Genomic DNA, 24,289 nt, shown 5'->3' on the forward strand with positions numbered 1-24,289 from the left:
AAAAAAGATTTGCGGGTTAAGGGGGGACATGCTCGTCGAAGGTCAAAATTGAGTTTTTATTGTATTTTCAAACCATGATCTTGGACACTTCTTAAACGTTGTAGATGATCTATTTATATAATTTTGAAGCCTTATTATCCTTTATAGTTATTTTAAACATTTGATGACTGCATGAAGTATTTTTGTTACATAAAATAGTATTCTTTTAAACCTCTCGCTCTAATGTTTTAGAATATAGTCATATTTCGGTACATAACTGTGCAGTGATGTTAAGATTTTTTACATTTATTAATTTTTAAACGCATTTATAAAACCATTAGCATAATTTATTACGAGATAATTTTTGTAAAATATTCACGATAAAAAATTATATTGATAATCTCTGTGATCCCAAATTTGACAAGAATTAGGCATTTTATTATTCAAAAAATCGGCAAGATTAACACATTTGAAGATGATTCTAAAGATATTTATTATAAGCTATGTCTTTGACCATTCAAGTGTGATAAACATCTTATGAATAATGATTGCTTTATAATCATTATTGACCTAAGAATAAGGTAGTGTTTTTTTGAAATACGCCATTTCTTTTGTCATTCCCCAGTGGTTAAGCTACAACATACGGCCGTAGCCATAAATTGACAAACTATAATTGAAGTAGGGAGTAAAATGATATTGACGCGCGTGTTTGAACATGTACCGTTTAAAAAAAAATAAAAAAAAATTCTGTTAGGTACATGTTCAAACACGCGCGTTAACATAATTTTACTCCCTACTTTAATTATAGTTTGCCATTTTATGGCTACGGCCGTATGTTATAGCTTAACTACTAGGGAATGACAAAAGAAATGGCGTATTTCAAAAAAACACTACCTTATTCTTAGGTCAATAATTATTATAAAGCAATCATTATTCATAAGATTTTTATCACACTTGAATGGTCAAAGACATAGCTTATAATAAATATCTTTAGAATTAACTTCAAATGTGTTAATCTTGCCGATTTTTTGAATAATAAAATGCCTAATTCTTGTCAAATTTGGGATCACAGAGATTATCAAAATAATTTTTTATCGTGAATATTTTACAAAAATTATCTCGTAATAAATTATACTAATGGTTTTCTAAATGCGTTTAAAAATTAATAAATGTAAAAAATCTTAACACCACTGCACAGTTATGTACCGAAATATGACTATATTCTAAAACATTAGAGCGAGAGGCTTAAAAGAATACTATTTTATGTAACAAAAATACTTCATGCAGTCATCAAATGTTTAAAATAACTATAAAGGATAATAAGGCTTCAAAATTATATAAATAGATTATCTACAACGTTTAAGGAGTGTCCAGGATCATGGTTTGAAAATACAATAAAAACTCAATTTTGACCTTCGACGAGCATGTCCCCCCTTAAGTGTCAAAATCGACTCAGAAAAGTGCTGTTGTTTTTATATCGAGCTTCATGTTATAGATATTAATTACTTGCATGATGTAGGTATGTGGTAAGCTTACAACTGTCAAAAAAAACCTGTGCTAATGATACAACGAGTAACAACGACTAACGAAATGGATTTAGGGCGAATCTACGCCGCTAATTGAGCGCCAGGACAACTAGACATCTGAGCGCCATACAGATTAACAAAACAGCAAATAAATAATTAATTCTAATAGGCGTAGAGTTGTATTCCCGAGATGAGAGAAATGTTTGTACATACATATCAGTGGCGAAGGGTGGATGCAGGCTGTCAAGATCCGGCATAAATAGTGGGCATAAAACTATGTCAGTCATATTATTATGTATTTGTTTTTATTGACCCAAGACTACGATTTACAGGTGGTGTTAGTTAGTTTTTTCAAATCAATTAAAGTCTGCCTAAACCAAACCAGTTTTGGTATGCTATGGGCAATCCGACAAAATAGTGTACACATTTTCAGTCATACTATTTGTTTTCGTTGAATTAAGAATACATATTACATTATTGTGTTAGTTAGTTTTTTTTTTTTAATTTATTAAGCCTTTCCTATACTAAACCATAATCGATAAAAACTATTCTTCTATCAATAAAATATCCAAAATTATCTAGTATGGCCTGGTTTTTGCAGAGATTGGTGGAATTTCAAAATCTAACAAACATCATCTGCAAATCAATGAAAACAAATATATTTGACCGACAAAGTTTAGTGTGCACATTTATGTCAAATCTTAACCACCTACCTTCACCCTTCGCCACTGATACCTAAAATATAGCTTCTTCCTTAACTACTTTCTGGTATTATTGCCCTACTTAGGGAATGGTGCAAAAATAATGTTACAACCAATGACAGTTCGTAAATAACAAACATATTTATTTACAATATGTATAAAAAATAATACGACTATAAATAGCGGTATATAATATGAGTTATTATACGTTACCTTGTCATATCATGTAAGTACCTAACTAGTAAAATATAACATAACATCTCGAATAGCTTAGCTGCAGGCTATCAATTGATTTGGCTTTGTAGATAGGTCGTCAAATAATAATCTAAATGCCACGTTTTTTGGAATAAAAAAAAGTAATGCGAGATTGGGTATTGACTTATCCACGGATAAAATAACATAGACACCTATGTTATGTATTATAAATATGATATTATATGTAAGTATAATATTGTATCTAAAACGTGGGTTTTCAAACAAAGAGCCATGAACAGTTTCCATTAATGGGGGTAGGCTGTTAGGATCCGCCATAAATAGTGCTCATTAAACTATTTTAGTCGTTCGAATTTGTTTTTTATTAAACTAAGACTACATTTTTCAGATGGTGTTGGTTAGTTTTTAAAAATCAATTAAGCCTGCCTAAACCAAATCATAATAGTATTGGTATATTTTGGGGGACACGACAAAATTGTGCACACTTTTTCATTCATACTTATTAATTGTTTTCGTTTGATTAAGAATACATATTATTAAACATATTGTTGGTTTATTTTTTTTAATTCAAGCCCTACGTCAACCAAACTATAATAGAAAAAAAATATTTCTATATCTATAAAATATCCAAAGTTGCATATGATTTAATTGCATAATTTTAGATATTTTATAGATAGACGAGTATTTTTTGACTATTGTTTATTAAGGCTTGGTTTCGCAGGGTTTAATTGAATTTTAAAAACTAACCAATACCAACTATAAATTGTAGTCTTATTTCAATAAAAACAAATACGTATGACTGACAAAGTTTAGTGTGCACTATTTATGACTAATATTAACAGCCTACCTCCACCCGTCGCCACTGCTAAATAGTGACAAAAGAGGGATTTAGATTCTTGTTAAGTGTCTGTTTTTAGGTAACGTATTAACTCTTTGTTTTCGAACCGTATAAAATTAATAGGTAACGTTATTTCAATCACTCAATATTTTATAAATGTATGCATCACAATCCTAACGGCATAACTGAAAAGGTATCAACCAACCCACATAAAAACTGCTAAAATACATATAGGTATGTAGAGGTACAAATGTTGATAAAACAGTGAAAATTTTGATTTTTACAGAGTAAATCATATTTGGTTGCCTTATAGGTCATGCAAATAGTCCTGAATCATCGACTATGTTCAGCAAACCTTCAACTTCAAAGAACGAGTGTGTTAAGCAAAGTATGAAACAGGATAAAATACATTTGTATAAAATACATCAATAAGTATAGTGTAAATATATTCACTTTTGTAAATTAAAGTAAACGACAAACAATATTAGTATGTAATCCAATAAACCATTATATACATTCAAATAAATCACATAATGTTCTAATAATAGCATTCAATTCGTACACTTCATTGTTATCACTGTTATCAGTAAGTACTACATTATTGTCTACAAGTAGATAAATAATATAAGATAATTATGTATATTTTATCATACGATATCAACTTTAAGTGGGGTAGATTTTTATCTTTAAGTAGGTAAAATATTTTTTATCATTTGGCAGATTTTGACACAATAGAATTTGAAACAAAAAGGATCTGTAACATTAACTAATGTGTATAAATTTTAAACCATACTATGATTGCCTTTTATTTTAATCAAAATCACTATTCTTTATCAAATGTTACGCCTCGAAGGGTATGATTACATCCAGCGAATTGACACTGACAAGTACCTATACCACACACTTTATGGAAAGGGTGCACCAGTACACCCTGTTTCCTTCGCAAAGGCGAAGGTTGCCGAACATAGCCGATTAATCAATGTGTCACAAATAAATAATTCTGCTCTATACGCAAAAAAATACTTGAGCGTTATCAATAAATTTACTGCTCGCATCATGGATCTCAGTATAACTATGGCTTCAAAATGTGATAACTGGAGGCGAATATGATGATGAAAAGAACGACACTAATATCATTATTTTCTTTCATTGTGATTAGGCTTAGGATTCTTAGGTATTTAAATATTTTTTTTGAGCGACCTCACAACAAAACATGAAAAATATCCTTCCGTTTCAGACAATTTTGAAACATTTAAGCCCTATTTGTTAGAACCTATTTTTAAATATTTTTGGGTAATTACATAAACACAAAATTGCTATGTTCCTGGACCATTTGGAATAAAAATAAGTACACAATGAAATATGTAGTGTTTTAAATAAAAATACTGGACTTCAAACGCTGCAGAATATTAAAGCTATTTTGGAAAATCCATCACATGTCTCAGATGTTAAATTTTTTTCTACTTCAGAAATAGCTTCATTTACATACGCAATTATAACATATGTAGAAGTGGAAAAAAGTTTTTCCATGTATAAAAAAATTCTAAGATCAAATCGTCAAAGATTCACTTTCGAAAATTTGAAGAACAATTTTATTATTTATTGTAATAATCCAACTATATCTACATATTTTAGGTACCTATTATTCATTTTTTAACAACTAAAAATCCTAAGCCCAGTGATTATGAATTTACTCTAGAAGGAAGGTGTGATTTACTATTTGTCTAAAATATATTCCCATTTAACAAGAAATAAAAAAGTATAGAAATAAAAATCGTCACATTATCTGGAACTGGAATTAATATAATAATATGGTAATTTTTTTTACAAATCTTGAAAATAATGTTCTACCTTATGAGAATAAAAACAGACAGAAAAAATATGTGGTTAAGTATCTTTTGTTGTAAAAGTGAAATAAATAGCTGAGATACATTTTGCTATAAGACTTAGCAACGGTGAGTCTGCTTTATGTAGGTAGGTACCTAAGTATGTATCCACTATACACTTTTCTCGTCTTTAGAGGACCGGCCGGCTTATGGCAGATAAGGGAGGAGAAATGGAAAATCTATCAAGCGAAATGGTTATTTTATTGGATCTTCAAACCTTTGATAGGTTGTAATTTCCCAAATTCACTATTTTGAAGGGCACTAAAAGATCATGCTCTGCCTATCTCCGTGATAAATTTCCAACTTTACGCAAGTACAGGGAACGCCTATCGTATTTCCTGTATAGCGCTGATAAATCGAAAAAAGAGTTTATTATTAGTATTATAAACATTGAAACCGGGAGTTAATAGTTCATGCAGTGTTTCCCAAACTTACAACCAGTTGAATATATTTGTTTTCATTAAAATATGTGTAGATAGTGTTTGCTATTTTTCAATTCAATTGAACAATGCCTTATACAAGCCATGGTAGATAATAGTCAAAAAATATTAGTTGACCTATAAAATATCTATTATAGATAATTTTAGATATTGTACAGATAGAAGAATATTTATGATTATGGATTAGTTTAGGCAGGGCTTAATGAATGTAAAAAAAACTAACTAAGAACACAATATGTGATAATATGTATTCTTAATTCAACAAAAGTATGACAGAAGAGGTGTGCACAATTTTTGTAGGATCACTCATAGTATACCTAAACTATTATGATTTAATTTAGACAAGGTTTAATATAAAAACTAATTTGCAAATTGTATTCTTAGTTCAATAAAAGCAAATAAATATGACAGTTTCCAAAAAGTGGAAGCCAACTGATCCAACAGAGGTTAAGAACAATGCACGATTCATCAGTAATCAAAAAGGGTCAAATTTTTAAGGAAAAATTATTTTATGTTTGAATGTATCATTATCTGATGTCCACATCTTCCCCCAATTGTTATACAATCTAGAGAATTATACTGTGCGCCATGTTCGTAGTAATAAAGCCGAAATATCCTTTCTCTATTTGTATTCATCTTCTGAGCTAATAGATACCTCTCTTTAGAGATACATAATATCTTACCGTCGTTGAAAATTTTCTCTTTAGACTAAACAGTCAAGATTCCAAAACCATTTTCGATGCTCTGAGCCAACAATCTAAAATTACCCTGTATGTGACAGTAAAAACTATATCTAATGTGATAGCAATGGTTGCAGATGTGAACATGCGTAGAATTGCATACAAAATGTTAAAATATTATATAGTTTATTTCCAGGCAGTTGCATGTCGGTCTGTGCGTACTACGGTTTGAAATTGTTACGGAATCGCATTGGAATGTTATCAAAATGTATATGATTTCCTCTACGTAGGTACAGTACTAACTCTTTGAATATAAGCCTATCAAAATACACGAAGAGATAGGCAGGCATTTTAGCCAACAGAAGTGTAGGGTGCAAATTGCACACTTCAACAGCGATCCAATTCCCACAAGACCTAACCTCCGAACGGCTAAAGGATTCATCTCAGGTAAGGTTGATAGGCTTTACATCCAACGTCCTCGAGTATCATCTCCTCCCCAGTAGCGTGCGGTTCGCTATTAAGAGTATTAAGATTGCTTCTTGTATACTTACCTTAGTAAAACGTAAGGTACTCCGTAGGGTTTAGATTAACCGCTCGGGTAAACAAACAATCGTTATGGTTTATCGCTGAGTGTATTAGCAGCAGCTTGTTGTGGCCCTATAGTTATTTCAACTAAACTTGATACACGTATAATATCACCAACTTTCATTTTATTTCTCTAAAATTTGAAAGGTTTACCAATAGATAATCTTCGAACGTCAAAATAGTCAAGTAATCGATCCATAATAACATAATCCGCGGGACATAATGTACAAACCCCTTTAGAATGCATGTATGATACTATGTAGATAACATTTGAAGACATACATACCTACTAGATAGTACATACAGATATACATTTAATTTATGAGAAATATTTGTTTGTACAGAATATAGATTAACCATTCGTAGAAAAAACTACGTACACATTTTCCAGACACATTAATATGACGTATTTTCAATTTTAATCATAAACAAAGTTTTGATGTATTAATCCAGAACAAATAGGTAAAAGCTTATGTTTTTGTGTGTACGTAGTTTTATACATCTCAGTATAAACATAGATGTTTAACAACCAAACCCTGTACAAATAAAAGGTACCCTCTAAATAATTTAACTAAAATAATACAAGTAGAGTTCGTATTAAATGTTGGCAAACAAAAGTAGCACGTAAAAAACATTATATTATTTTGTATAAGAACGTCACTATGTTCTTTTTTGTGCCATGGAGGTACCTAGAGTTGGGTTTCGGGAATTTCCCGATGGGAATTCTCGAGAATTTTTCGAGATTCTCTATCCCGAATCTCGAGAATTGACATTTTTAACATTTCGAGAAATCCCGTATCTCAAGAATCTTTTCTCGGAATTCGGGATTTCTTTATTATCAAATATTATTTAAAAAAAAAAAAACTATTTTCTATATGAAAAAGGTGGACAGAAAACACAAAACGTTCAAAGACTAATCGGGGCATTTAACACAATTAAGCCAACGTCGACTCAAAATGAGCGCAAGTTTTGGAACATCAGGGAATTATGTGCCTCAAAAACTTACGCGATTGTCAGACGTAGCGATTGACAGTCTGGAAATTCTATTTTAATAAGTAATGTATTGAATTATTTTAGGCACAGAAGGGGCCCGGCGATTCGAGACGACCAGATAAATGAGATAAACACACATCAAAAATTTGCTTGAATATAAAAAAAAGTCGCCTGTGGCGCTATTTTCCTTCAGAAATATTTTTATTCAAAGTTATATAGTTGTACGACACAATTTTTAATTGTGTATCAATACTCGACATCTCCATAATTCAAATGGGTGTATTAAAATAGACAATAAAACACTAAACATAGACATTAATTTTACCGCGTAGACCATTTTCAAAACGCTACTGTAGAGCGTCACATTGCCTTTATCCTTAGCGATAGGTAGGGTGGGCGCCAGAGATCCTAGCCTGGGGGACCGCTTCACGATGTGGGGCCCATAATAGTACATCATCACAAAGGTCAGTGACTGGCATCCTGTTCCATCGCCCCCACCCCTAGATCCCACCTCATCATCTTCCCTTAAATTATTTACAGTCCACTTAAAAAGCTCAACCACAACATTTAAAAGAAATAATTGTCTATATTTTCCCATATTATACCGCGTACAGGCCACTTGTTGTGATATATGGTTACGGCTATTAGTGGAAAAAATCTTCGCGAAAGAGAGCCGAAGTTGGGCATGCACTCAATTCTTAACGAGTTCGTTTTGCTAACCTTTTCGCTTTTATCGCATCTTTAATTTCGTGTTATTTAATCCGGCAAGACCCGAAGTTCACGATGAGGCATCTAGATTACGCGATATGCATACATGAAAAATTAAAAGCCCCTTTTATTTATGGCCATACTTAGCACGATTTTTAACGACGAAACATAAAGCCGGCGGGCATTAAAATGTAATGTTGAAGAGTTTTCAAAATACGCTTAACTTTTTATACATCTGTCATGGCATTAAAAAATGTTGAGCCTGGAAAATGGTCGGAATTAACATAAAATAATCATAATAAACATATCTTCGAATCAGACATCGGAACACGTAAAACAGAAAACTGATGAAATCGGCCAATTCAATTTGAAATAAAGATTATTATTTCCACGACTGTTGAGTGAAAACAATTGTATGCTTAGCGACTAGTGTACCGTACCGTACCTAATACTTAGACCAGGGGGGGGGCAAACTTTTTGGATGGAGGGCCGCAAGTAAAATACCAGTTTTAGATATACACTATTTATTATCACGAAAAATAAACATTACAAAAAAAATAATGAGAAGAATGAAACTGTTGCACATTTTTTAACATTTTTGTTAAATTCAGGTATTAATTTTGTAGTTGATATTCTCAAAACTGCTTGTAAATGGGCATCGAAGATATTTGATCGTAAAGAATTTTTATTGAGGTTCATGATCGAAAATGTCTGTTCACATATATAGGTTGATCCAAAAATAACGAACATTTTTCTTGCATAATCTTTAAGTTGGTCGAATTTGTCTGAATTAAGGGCATTGTAAAATTTGGAGATTTCTTCACGACGATGCAATTCTCTTAAATCAGTGCTACACTGCAGATCAATAATCTCAAGTTGTAGCTCTGTCGGCTATTGCTAAACAAATTTTAATCTTTTGTCAATATTTTTTAAAAATATATAAAAAAGTTATTCGTAATCAGAAGTACAATATTAATGATGGCGGGCCGCAGTTTGCCCCCCCCCCCCTGACTTAGACTAAAGATTTTAGATTAAGTATGAGTTTAATGTAAAATCTTCTCAATTTTTTATATTGCACGATGGAATGGCCACTGAACCAAGATATATCGCGGAGAGCAGTGGTCATTAAGATGTTGACTATATAATATACCTACATACATTCTGATTAGGCCAAAAAATATGGTCGCCCTCATCCAACTATTTCCCTGCTACCTATAATCCAAATTATTGTTGCCGTCCAGGCACTCAATTCAATTACGGATTCATCAGTCGACGGTGATTGATAAAGAGTATAAATATATATAAAATAAAAACAACGAGCGAGTCAAGACTTGATACAATTTGATTGTCGTGTACGCAGTAATTCAAATCGGGAGTCACACTCTACGAACTCCATCGATTAAACACCTGGCAAGCCGTGATACCGGTTCTTGTGAATTAATCGTAAACGCATACAGGGTGACTCATAAATAATGACGATTCAACCATGTCGCATAAAGATCGCCACGCGTTACCACAGCAATCACTCAGTCACGAATTACGGTTCGACCGCTGCGTCATTCACCCAAGAGCCTAAGCTCTAAGAGCCAGCAGTCTGCACCAGCTTAGCATCAAAGGTTAGTGCCTGGATACACCCCTGCTTCCGCTGTCTCTCACCAACATCCAAATCCTCAACCCCCATCATACACTCCAAAGAAAAGCGCAGACACATACATAAAATAATACTCAATTTCCCGCGGTACAATTAAGACGTGTGTCTCTAACGGACGATAAGGCAATATTAACATTTACGAATGGGAAAATACCGATAAGTTTGGCTTAGTATCAAAACTAGAAATACATACCAAGAGTCTTCTTCTTATTTTGCCATCCCCTAGCGGAGGTCGGCCACCATCAAGGCGATCTTATCTTTGTTGTCTGCCACCCGGAACAGTTCGGTGGAGCTGCACTCGTACCAATCACGGAGGTTCTTAAGCCACGAAATGCGGCGCCGTCCTCTGCTACGCTTCCCATTGATCTTTCCTTGAATGACGAGTTGGCAAATGTTGTATTTTTGTCCTCTCATAATGTGGCCGAGGTATTGTAGTTTCCTGGTTTTGATACTACGTAGAACTTCTCGGTCCTTCCCCATTCGATTGAGAACTTGAACATTTGTCACCCGGTCAGTCCAAGGAATTTTGAGGATGCGTCTATACCAAGAGTAATAGGTCATAAAATGAGACGTCAAAAATGCACATCTCCTTGCTCAATATCCAAGGAAAATCAACAGTAGTATACGTGGCAGAAGAAACCGCATGTAATAGCTTAGAAATCTCCGAGATTGGAATGAGTGCAATCAGCTTCACCGAACTATTCCGGATAGTAGACATTATTTAGTTAAAAACGCCCAAATATTTTTGATACAAAAAGAAGAAGAATGATTGATTACTCCGCATATAACTCCAATTCTCGTTAGTGCGAAGCATTCTTGAATTTGGTCGATTACCTGGTGTCCTTATGAGGTTTCCTATAATCTTATTTAACAATGCGTTCAGAAGATTTTTTTTCGATGTCTTTATTTTAAGATATACCACTATTTTCCTTTTGATAATTTGTCAAATCATTATTTTTTCCGATTACCTATCTACAAAGCATGCTTACTTTTTACTTTCTTGAATCTCGTAGGTCACGTCTGCTCTTGAGACATTTTTACCTGTTTTCGCGAGGGATGGTTTCCAATCCTGGCGTCCTAAAGAATTTGAATTTACATGCGCCTGTCAATTACCTACGTAGTCGAAGCCATGACATATTCTCGGTCGGAACCATTTCCTCATATCAAGCCTATCAGGTACTATTAGCGAGGGGTGCAAGACTAGTCAATGCGCTCCACAAAGACTGACATGCTATGCATTTTGTTTTCGAAATTTTATTTTTCTGTATAAAATTGTACATATGTTTTTTTATTACTTATATATATTTTCTTCTCTCTTTTAAATCTCATGTTGTGAACGCCTTGAATATATATTAGTAATATCCATAATGTTTTGTTCTCTTAAATAAATAAATGATAACTACCAAATTATACCTAATTGATACGACGATTACAATTACAATGATCACTTGACATCATCATAATTATGAAACCGGTTCTGAATGATATTTAATAAATTAATTAATTAGTTACCTACTATCTCTGTAAGTATTCTGTGTTCAGAAAAAATGAGAACCAATGGATGAGCAGGTAAATAAAAGTACTTACGTGATATGAGGCAGATCTAAAAGTCGGAATATACACTATTAACATAGATCCCTATGTGAGATTGTTGAATAAGATAATGCAAATTAACATAAGTTGCTAACCTCTTTCAGCAGTAGGACACTATTATGCAGTGAGATAATGCAACGGATTAGTCTAATAATATTATCTTGTTGGCGTCGTACACATTCCTAATGGATACTGCAGCTGATGCAAAGCCACTGCTACGCTAGAAGTTCTAGCTACAATTGCAAAAACAATTCGTTTAACTTTCCATGAATATGAATAAGCTTGAAAGAAGACTTGTACACGGTGGAATGTCACATAAAACATGAAAGTAATTAATGAACGTTCATAGTACTTATGTCATGTCTTAAATTCAGAATGTAAATTTAATATAAGTTATTTCAACACAATTAATAATATTGTGCAAATTTTTGTATTGCGTCGGTGCCACGATGGGATTGTTTTTACTGCACTTTAGTGCGCTAACAATGGAGAACCTATGATCAGTGATCAAGGCGATGGATTGACCGAGAATGGGTGTAATGGGTAATTTTGCCTAATTGATGAATAAGGGAACGGGCTTGCATTATTCATGAATTAGGCAAAATATCTGCCTAATGCGTAAATTCGGCATTTTTGCATTTTTTATGAAATGGGCAAAATTTTGCCGATTTTATGTAACATGCAATTTCACACATTCGGCGTAACATAGCCTGAAAAAGTTATCGATATCAATATCTCAAAATTATCGAATTTACAAAAACTACGTTTCATAACCATTATAAAATGACGGTTCAATTAAGATAGAAAAATTGACGAATACATATTTTTAAAGACTAATAAATTGTAATCGTTTAAGAATAATACACCTACTCATGTTAATTTAAAAAAGGTGGCAATTAGCACCTGTTTTCTTTGTAGGTCAAAAAAGCTCTTAAGGTTAGATTTTCTATAGTGTAATTATAAATCAAATATGGGGAATATATTATTATTTAAATAACCAATATGCTGCGATTTTAATTTGAACAAATATTATTTGTACCTATACCAATTATTTTTCAGCGAATGTTTACAATGTTTGGATTTCTTTCATATTATATAATAATGAATATCATAATATATTTGTATACGTATTATAAAATTATACCAGTGCATTTGTATTTTTAATACTAATCGTGTAATTTAGCCGGTTCAGCACTTTGTTAACGTAGAATACCGTCGTCTATTTTTTTAACTAAGCCAGACAATATTGATTTACTAATTTCAGTGGGCAATTTAAAAAAAATGGTCAACTTCATTTTTTTACTGGCTAGGTCACTCTCGGAAGTGTTTTACATCACGTGGCTTTTAGAACACAACAAAACGTTTACATAAACCACTAATTTTCGATTAGTCGATTCAGGCTTGTATATTTTATCGAACAGTGTCAAGTCCATAACAAAGACAGACGTCGTTTTTCTGAATGATATGTGTACAACTGTACATAATGAAAGCGATCAAAGAAACGACGTACCTATATGTTTTGTTGCTCATAAACACAAACTTTTTACAAACAGGAAATGAAAATATCAATATTTTTTCAAAAAAGTGGAAAAGTAAAAGTAAAGTAATTTGAAAAGTACCTACTGTAATAGACACAAGTGAAAAATTAAAAGGTCACTCGCAAATTGCTCTTCTCATGTAGGTATATGTAGATACATGTAAGTACATTGCATTATTTTGTGTATGTACCAACTTGCCGACAAATATATATGAATAAGGTTGATAATACATCGCAATCCTAAGGCGTAAAACCCACTTAACGCAGCAAGTGGGGCTCTCGCGCAAAATTTCACAAGTGGCGCGTAAATCATCGAAAATACAACGTAATCAAATACGCCAGCGCACACTGGATTTGACGACGCATTGTGCCCGCCTGCCCCATGGTTCATCGTTTTTTGGCTTCTCAGCGATACGACTTAACGAAAATACAGCGTAGTCCATTCATTGAACACGGCAAGCAGAATAGCGCTCCTGGAAGCGTCGTCGATAGACGGGCGAGAAGCCATTATTTAATAACAGTGAACTCTTTGTTTAGTTATTGCGTGTCCGATATTTCGCTGGTATAATGATGTCATCGTGAATATTAATTACAAGCCCCGAGAAATTTAATAATATTTTTATCGCTTTGTTATGAGAGACGTTGATAATAATAATTATTTTGTGCTCATTGAGCCCCTTATTACATTGGTGAAGGGTAATGCGCGGGTGGGAGGGGTCTACTTCGTAGAGAGCGCACCGAGCGCCGCGTTGGTGGGCTTTATGCCTAACTGTCATTGTAGAAAATCAACGGTCACGTCTTATAGCAGTGTTATTTTATTATACCTACTAATGGATATTCGAGTATCCACAAAATGTATGATAATATAACACATATTATGCGGTAGTTGAAAAATAATTTTAGCTACCATTGAGTGATTATAGCAAATTTGCATTCATACATTTTACTTAATTATTCTGTTCGCGTGTTCACAGTATTATTGAAAGTTCATATGTGAGTGTCTTGATTTAAGTCAATAAAACCAGCGACTTGCATTGAAGAAAAAAGTGACGTCACAATTTCAAAGTTATAGTTCGCCTGCATGGCTATTTAATTAGACATAATATTAGAAATAATAAATACATATAAACAGGTTATCAGCTTTAAATCTAGGATTGTAAAGCATGCACGGCATAAGTAAAACGCAATCAGATAGACACGCACCCCCACATTTCGAAAGTTTTCTTCCGTTAATAATCTGATAACATATACCTTTATTAAAAAAAATATTTGTTTTAGACTTATAAACTGAACACGGATATTATTTTACTGTAGTTAGATGAATATACTTGAAGTTTAATGAGGCAATGAAGTCAATTATACTTTGAATAATTTTGTAGTTTACTTACACAATAAAATACAAATTCAATAATAATTTTTTGAGTGATAGCCTATCTTGATTAGTAAGTTTAAAATTTAAAAACAGGCGGGTTTTTTTAACGAAAAATCGTGAGTTACAATTAAATAAAATTTAAACTTTTGGTAATTATTCATTGCTAGGAATTAACAATTATTAATTTCTGCTTAGTTTGCGCGATGAATATTTTTAAAATTACTATAATTGTTTCTTGTTTATGAAGAAGAAGCTTGAAGCTCGTAGGCCACTTCTGCTCTTAAAGCATTCTTCCTGCTCTCATGTGGTATAGTTTCCAACCATAATAATCTGGAAAATTTGAATTTTTAAGCACCTGTCAATTACATGCGTGGTTGCAACCATGACCTATTTTGGGTGAAAACTGTATCCTCATGCCAGGCTCACCAGGAACCAATAGTGAGGGTTGTGCGGCTGGTCAATACACTCCCTAGAGATGTAGACATTTTTAGCGATGTATTATGTATTTTGTTTATAAAATTCTATTTTATTGTTTAATTTGTATTTTTCTTGAATTAATGTTGTTTTTTGCTATTTTACTTCATTTGCAATAAAATAATTTTTTTTGTTTTTTTTCCTCTACTGATTTCATTTAAGTACCTGTACTTTTTATTCTAAATGTCATGTTTGAACGTCTTGAATTAATAATTTGTTATGTGCTTAAAATCCTTAGAGCGCTGACGGCACACCTTTTGTGTCGGCATTATTTAGCCGTTAGATATAATTAGCATGTTATTTAAATGTGGTAATTAAATAGTAATTAAATGTTCCGCGGTGAAAAGTTAATAAATAAACAAAAATACATTGTGTTACAGTAGTGAATACCAAATGATTGATTCCTTTTGTAAGTTGGCATGACTAACTACTAGATAAACTTAATGTCTGCATCGGCCCTTACAACACTATAATCTATATCTACGAACGTGCAAAACCTTTCATCTTACTCGCTTTAGGGTAGTAGGCAAGTGTTACCACAATTATTAGTGCACATATGGGGGGGAAAGAGCGATGTAGTGTTATAGACATTGGAAAATTTCGAAATATGACTAACCTCTTGAGTATTATAAATTGATCATGACCACAATGTAAGGGCTGAATATTCAAAAATATTTGAAATGGTGGTAATCGGTAAAATAAATTGCTTTGACAGTAAAGTTGCCGGAGCTAAGCGCTAGTGATACTAGCATGCGGTATATCATGAATTAAATTCAGTAACCTGATGTGGATTTTAAGTGATATACTTACCTTTGTGCGTTCTATTTCTAAAACTAAAACTATTTTCAAGTTTAAACAACTGCTAACAGTCGATAAAGTATTTTTTTATATTTCTCTTTGAGTCCTTCAAATAACAATTTTTCAAATCTGGAGAGAATAATATAATAAATAAAATTGAATGAAATCATAAGGGGTTTTAAAAGCATTGGTTTATATTACAATGACTCGATTGTTTACTTACGGGTGAAAAGCTAGAACTCAATTTAGAAAATTGATAATAATTCATTAACGAGAGTAATAAAGTTATATGTAATAAAAAGCAAACTGGTAATTTTCTTTATTGATAATAAAATAATATAATAAAGAAAAGTCATTTCCGCAGGGTAGACGATTCTCACAGTTCTAAGAATTTCCAAATTATTCTCCCCATCAAAAGATGTTCCCCCGATAAAATAACACACAGAAAGGAATATTTCGAGTTTAATGCACATAATTAGCTCCAATATTTAAGCAGGAATGAATGGGGTGAAAGTTCAATTCACAACTAGTGACGGCTATCAAGACGATGCTCCTATTTTCGATGAACCCCTTTTACCTATTTTACATATTTTTACAACGTTTTTATTAGATCGTATTCTTGTTTGTCCGATGGTTGTTTGTCCAGTACAAATCTTGCAATCGATTAAACTAGCATCCTGACTAGCTAGACATTTCAAACTTTTAGAAATTATGTAATAATAGTATTTCAGAAAAATCCGTCAAAACTAAAAGACTATTGCTGGTTGCTAAGGGGGTGGTCCTAGCAACTAAATTAATAATATATACGTGCGTTACTATGGAAATCAAAATGAAATGTCAAAATGACATTTCAGTATTCTATATTTGTTTGCTTTTTATTTACTTCATATCAAGTACATGTTTCAGCATATTGAGCATAATAATTCAACAGAAAATTTTAAAACGTTGTATATAAAAAATTCTTTTTATTTTGTAATTATTTTATCTTTCTTAATTCGGTGTTGGAGCATTTTATGACAATGACAACGACAGCCACAAAACGCATATAGACTTTAATGTTCTTTGTTAACACCGTGACATTTTTTGGCATAATACGACTACGATCAAAGTAACTAATTAACAGTCAAATATCTGAACAAAGCTTAACAAATACTTATATAATAAATCTATAAGAAACGAAGAAGATCAGACGTCTCTAAAAATATACGCTCAAGAAGTCATCGCAGTTATGTCACGATTCGCTCTACATTAATTTATCCAAGACGGGAGAGCGTAGAGCAAAGCAGAGCATGCGACTTAAATCAGTTAAGGCCCAGGCATTCAAATAATATCTACAGATGCGACGATAAAGCTTGAAATAATAATGCAAGGTAAGCCGTTGCCGTAAATTTAAAATACGCCGATATAATCGGCAGCTACATCTTAGTACACGGGGAAAGCTATGGTGAGCTTTTAACGAATTGAACGTGAAATGCGATGGAAATTCTCAGACAAATTTAAGAACGAGAAATTGTATGAATAATTGCATTGAATGACAGATTCAGAATCGATTACCAACTCATTGTGATATGTGAGAAAATTAATAATCACTGTGGCAGATTGATATTTTGCAGGATACACAATTTCATATCTAAACACAAAAGTGAATTATTGTACTAGAAAAGGTTATCCTATCCAAAACTGTGAGAACCACCCTTTTTGCAATATCGGTAGAGTTCAGTTATAATTACCTAGGTATATAACAGGCATGTCCAATGCGTCTATCGCGGGTTTGGTTTTAGTCGATCGCTTAATAGTAGGTACATAGGAATTAAGTATATAAAAGGTAAAAACCGTGTAGGTACAGTCAATTATAATATACATACATAATATTGAAGCGGCTAGTTTCAAAGTCAGTTTCTAGTTTTTAAATATTTTTGAATTAGATATAGATATTGTATTTAGATGGTTATTTTTGTTACTTATATGATGGCCAAAGATTAAACTTTAAAAAACGACAAAAACCGTCAATACGTATGATCAAAAATTAAGGTAAATTTCAAAACCCGCTAAAATGGTTGGGTGTGCTTTTCAAATAGGTACCCCATGATTTAAGTTTTTGATTGGTAATCACACTTCGGTGTACTTCGCGTACACGTCGGAGATCCAGGTTTCGCTTTTTGCCATCTTAAGGCCAAACCGAGAGCATACGTTTTTCAGAAGAACAATACAATCCAAAAACAAATTAGATGCATGTTAAACCAAAAATCTGCTATTAGATAATTAGCATTCGATATCAAAATAAGAGCGACATTTAGTGTAAAGTGTGCCTTCACATTTCCCACTTTTTCACTATATTTTCAAGGTCCAAAGCTCAGAAATACTGAGAACAACGTTTCTTACAAGGTGTACGCGCGCATACTTATAAAAAAATCATCTGCACCAATGTATCCATCATCCGCACACAGAAGTTTTGTAGGGAGTAGTAGGTATATATGATATACCTACTTGCTATATTATATTCATAGCAGGCATAATATAATTTGACGAGTTAATTTGAAGAGTATGGTGAATATTTACGGATATATTTTTATACATTTACAGCTGAGATAAGTTAATGGTCAAAACGCACAATACAAAAATTGGAGGGAATGTTTATTGAGAATGTCTGTCCGGTAGGAGGGACAAGTCCACAACAAGACCAAAAATATAAAACAATTAGGGAAGAACGATAAAATGTGTGACTTTCATTAATTTGTTTTTGTTTATGTACAATATCTCGAGTTTAAGTAACCCTGCCTAAATAATATTGAGTAAACAATGTCGCTAATTTACCAGATGTTAGAAATTTAAATTCCAAAACTTTGGGGCGTGACATGACATAGCAGCGGGAAGGGTTGTGATGGAAAATATTTACCAACGGCACATTACAATGGAAGGTTATTCTAAATATTGTAAATATTCCAAGGAACTTTTAAATTTAAACAATACCAGCGCATACCCTATATAAAATACTGATGATCGAATTTAATTTGCAAATTAAAAAGAAAACAATTCACAATATAGCTTGGAGTATGATAAGTACCTATTTATGCAATATGATATTAAAAAAGTGTCTAAAAACATATAAGCTAACGAAATCTCTCGAACGTATCGGTTTTATTAAGGCGATACATTAGTGAAACAGCAAATAATTTTCAACTATAGGCGCGACGAAATTTTGGGCTCGCTGCCATTCGGTGAGAGAACGTCGAGCGGGAAACACGTAAATTTGTTTCGTGATTCGGTCATTCGGTCCCTGCACTAGATCAAATACACATTGAAAAAATAACATGTTTATACAATTTATATACCCACTTTACCGCCTAACATTACAGGTTATATAAATACATATAAGTCAACCAAACAAAATCATCTCGACCAAACTGGTTTCCGTTGGAACGCCAAAGTTATATCGCAGTTATATGCGCGAAAAATTTTAAGCGTGACCACAAAATCTGTACTACATGCCGTTGACTGTAGGGGAGGGAAGCGTATTATCAGTGAAATTGGATTGGTTTAACACAAGTAGGTACGTAAAACCTCTTGTTAACATACATGAATATGTATGTACAACACCAGCTTTAATTTATTCAGTTCAAAGTCTTACATCGAATAAAATATTTTTTTATATACCTAAATGTTCTAATTAATATACACTAAACTTGACTAATCTAACTAAAAAACGCGGGAAAAAAGTATTTATTTCTCGTTCTTATAGTTGTCCTAAGATTAGAATGTGTAGTCTCTTACCTTCATTATCAATGGTGAAATATCCGAGCCCGTCGCCTCCTCGTATGGAATACGTAATCCTGGAGTCACCTCCCGGAGGATCAGCGTCAGTCGCCTTTACCACAATCACCTTGCTACCAATAGGCTGGTTCTCCCGCACAGAACCAGTCAACACAAAATCACTGAACACAGGCGCGTGCACATTTTCATTCACATCCACAATATCGATGGTAACAGTCGTATTGGAGAACAGAGCTGGCATTCCACGGTCCGTTCCACGAATGGTCAAACTATGCACCTGCCGCTCTTCGAAGTCGAGGAGTTTCGCCGTTCGTATCGTGCCGGACAAAGCATCAATCTTGAAGACATCATCAACATCTCCTTCGTCTATAATACTGTATTGGATTTCTCCTCCAGAACCTAAATCTGGATCTACAGCATTAACAATCGCTACTACAGTTCCAATAGGAACATCTTCTCTTACTTTTACATTAAAATTGGGTAGACTAAACCTTGGAGCATTATCATTGATATCATCTACAGTCACTCTAACAATAGCGTCTGAATAAAGTCCTCCGTTATCTTGGGCTCGTATTCTCAATTCATATACGCTTTGCATTTCTCGATTTAGTGCAGATGATACAATCAATATTCCTGTCATAGGATCAACATAAAAATCTTTCGTATCTGTAACTAGTGAATATTTTATCTTTGAGAATTCTCCAGAATCTGCATCAGTTGCGTTAACTTTAAAAATAGCTGTCCCATTGATAGCGTTTTCGGTTACCTGGAAACTTGCAAGAGTTTTCTCAAACTTTGGTGCATTATCGTTCACATCTAATACTGTTATAGGTAATAATCTTGACACACTTTTCTGAGGTTTACCTAAATCGTAAACACTTACGTTTAAATAATACTCAGCTTCTCTTTCCCTGTCCAGATATCCGATAATTTTCAAGTCACCGCTTTCAGGATCGATACTAAAGACTGAATCTGGGTCTCCATCAGAAATTCCAAAAATAAGTTTGCCATTGTAGCCCAGATCTCTATCTCTGGCTCTGACTTTTGTTAGTGTTGTACCTAAAGGAACCGATTCGTTAACTTTAATTTCTAAAGGAAAGTTCATAAACTCAGGAGCGTGGATATTTTCTCCGTAACGACTAGGCATCATTGCGAATTCTTCTTGACTCACATCGCGGCCTGGCATATTATTACGCTCGGCTGAAGCGAGTACTTCAGTTAATCTTTTTGTAACACCAGTGTCTTTACAATCAAATCCACCTGAGTCCTCACTAAGAAGTCTCCCTGTAGACGTAAGTGTCTTTTTAGCGTTTACAAGATAAAAATGCACTTTAACTATATCAGAGAAATGAGTTCCGTCAGTGGCTGTTACGTTCACCTCTCGTTCGTCGACTCTCACATCTTTAAGGTCGCAGCTGACGCTCAAGATTCCGGATGTTGAATCAAGATTGAAACAGTTATCTTCATTACCTGACACGATTCTGTAGCTTATAATGCTACCCGCATCAAAGTCAATTGCGGACAGCGTGGTTATTTCTGTACCTATCGATACGTATCTCGGAACGTGGCCCGTGCAATCGACCTTTTCAAACTGCGGCCTGTTATCGTTGACATCTTTTATTATGATTGTCAGTTGCATTTCCGTTTGACGTCTGTACGGGAGTCCCCAATCGCTGGCCCGCACTCGTAATACATACTCCCTTTTCATGCTCTCATAATCCAGCACTTGCGTCGTTTTTATCAAGCCGGTGAAATGATCAATCTCAAATGGTACCGGATTGAGATTAGCAATACTATATGATATGTAAGCATTTTCACCTGAATCTTTATCTCTAGCTGTAACTTTAGTGACAGATGTACCAGTATTTTCATTTTCATCAAGATACACAGTCATCTCAGACTTATCAAACAGTGGATCGTTATCATTTGTGTCCAAAATATTTATTTTGACTTTGGCGGATGACTGTTTTCTTGTACCAGTATTACCTTGATCGATAGCAGATACAGTCAACGTATAAAATGCTTTGGATTCCGCATCTAACGCTACAGCTGTATACAACATTCCAGTATCAGGATTTACTACAAACTCTCCGCCTTCATTGCCACCGACAATTTCCAAAAATACTTGAGCATTTTTACCAAGATCTTTGTCGGTTACTTTCAACCTAATTACTGGAGTATTAATTGGGGCTGTTTCTGGCACAGTAACTTCATAAAACTCTCTATGAAAAACAGGAGCATTGTCGTTTACATCGGCTAGTCTGACAGGTATAGATTGATAACTTTGCCTTGGTGGTATACCAGCATCGGTGGCTTTTAAAGTGAGATTATATCCTTGCGGTGTCTTTTCTCTATCCAGCAAAGCGTGGACTACAATGTTAAATTCACCCGGTTGGTCTCCATTCTGAATTCGGAAATGTCCGTCAGGATCTCCACCGACAATTTCCAAACGCTTAATCTGTCCATGAATACCTTCGTCCTTATCTTGTACTTGAACTATGGCATATATTTCAGCGTTAGAATTTTCAACAATGTCTGGAAGATGGCGCACGAACATTTCAGGGGCAAACAAATTAACTTGTTTGACCCGTATCGAAACTTTCGCTTTCGATGCATGGGCAGAGCTGGGCGATCGGAAAATAGCCCCCCGGTCTTCACCTAACACTATCAATTCATGACGAGGTCTCTCAGCGTAAATTAAAGGTCTAGTAATCGTGATCACTCCGCTGCTAGGATGTATGGCAAATTGATCAGTTGGACCTAAGAAACTATAATAAATTTCTCCGTTAGATCCCAAGTCTGCATCTTCAGCATTCACTTTTAGTATGCTTTTATGAAGAGAAGCATCTTCCGGGACTTCTATAGAATACTCAGTCGGATAAAATAATGGATTCAAATCATTCGTATCTAAGATTGTCACTATTACAGTTGTGTCTGCTTCTAGAATCACTTTGTTTTTTCCGTCCCGTTTTGAGGCGGAAGCACGCACTTCTAACACATATCTATCTTTCCTTTCACGATTGAGAACGTCAGAATTTCCAGTTCTAGTCCGAATTGAAAGAAAATAGAAATCACCAACTAGGCGTTCCTCGGCTTTGAAGAACTTGTCGCGGTCACCGCCAATGATTTTGTAGCGGACGTCGAGGTCGCTATCTGGCGTAATCTGAAGACCCATGGTGTCCTCGCCCGGGGGCTGGATGGCGTATGTCTTGCCGACACTGTTCTCCGGGATGGACGCGTTGTAAGCCAGGTGGGCGAATCGAAGGCTCCCATGGCTTTGGCCAAAGGCCACCGTGAATAGTGACAGTAGACATGTCACCAATGCGCCCGGAAACATTCCCAGGCTGTATGACCGTTCTCAACTCATAAGATCTGAAACAAACAAGAGAAAGAACTATTATAATATAATCAGCACCGGCATTTAACTTTATTATAAACTCATATCAATGATACATATAAATGAATCATTTTTTAAACAAGTCGTAGTGATACAGTTTTGAACATTACGTTAGGTAGGTATAAACTATAAACAGTTTTATAGAAATATTACTCTTCACTCTTCATGAAGTACCTACGAGTACTTTACGTATTGTTTTCAATATCTTACAGAGATTGGGCGTAAATAAAAACAGTATGTCGGGAAAAAGGGAAACGACAAAAATTGATTTGACATTATTTGAACTGAACGAAATCAAAACCTGACTAATAATAAATTGACAGTTAACACAAAAAAAAAAGAAATTTTTGTCATGGTCATGAAATAGTTGGTTCCGATTGCAGCCAATTGTCATAATTATTATATTTATTATTTTGAATAACCAATAAGAAGTTTTACGGATCGAATTCTACATAAATTTAACGTTAATAAGTAGGTAAGTATTTGAAGTTTTCTTTGTAATATATTTATATTCAATTACCTAACGAGTTATTTTATATTTCACCTAAAGCAGTTAGAATAATATGACAGTATTAATTTTAATTGAATTGTTTTTGAACATTTCGTTTACATTTAAGTGTTTTTGGAATTAAATACAATAATATTATATTATACTAGTTCCACTTCTTTTAATGTTAGCCAGGACCGATTTCGTTCACTTCAAATATACATTGTGCAGGGAGAGGTTGGCAGTTAACACAAAAAAAATATTCTTGCAATATTGTATTTTTTCATATTGTGATAAATTTACGTATTGGTGGCATTTAATTATTATTTATAATTACTGTCTAAGCAGACGAATCATATCGGGATCATTACTAAAATATGGGAAGTAGAAAAACACTCCAAATATAAGAACGCACCAGTGGCACTGGCAGTATAAGTCGCACAGATAGCTTACAAAAATTTTAATTAATGTGTGTCTATTAGACTAACATATAACTGAAATGAATGTCACGTGTCCATAAGTATTTGTGTGGAATTATGCGCTTAAACCACAGCAAAATATAATGATTTGCAAACACCCAGTCGGTTTTATCAGTAGAATCAGTACTACTAATCTTCTGGAGAATATAAGCTTTATTGGTATAAAAATGACAACAGAAAT

At 33.7% G+C, this 24,289-nt stretch overlaps 1 protein-coding gene across 1 annotated transcript in view; it reads right to left on the reverse strand.

Annotated features, from left to right (window-relative positions):
- Positions 1–24,289, reverse strand: part of LOC147064130 (fat-like cadherin-related tumor suppressor homolog) — a 1,128,183-nt gene that overhangs the window by 448,452 nt on the left and 655,442 nt on the right. Inside the window, exon 4 of the mRNA XM_085959043.1 lies at positions 19,746–23,117. Within this exon, the coding sequence (XP_085815169.1) occupies positions 19,746–23,082 (3,337 nt within the window). The 5' untranslated portion in view covers positions 23,083–23,117. The remainder of the gene's footprint in view (positions 1–19,745; positions 23,118–24,289) is intronic.

This window comes from Rhyacophila brunnea, unplaced genomic scaffold, assembly GCF_057557595.1.
Source record: "Rhyacophila brunnea isolate RB1 unplaced genomic scaffold, BYU_Rbru_1.0 scaffold_8, whole genome shotgun sequence".
Taxonomy (NCBI): Eukaryota; Metazoa; Arthropoda; class Insecta; order Trichoptera; family Rhyacophilidae; genus Rhyacophila; species Rhyacophila brunnea.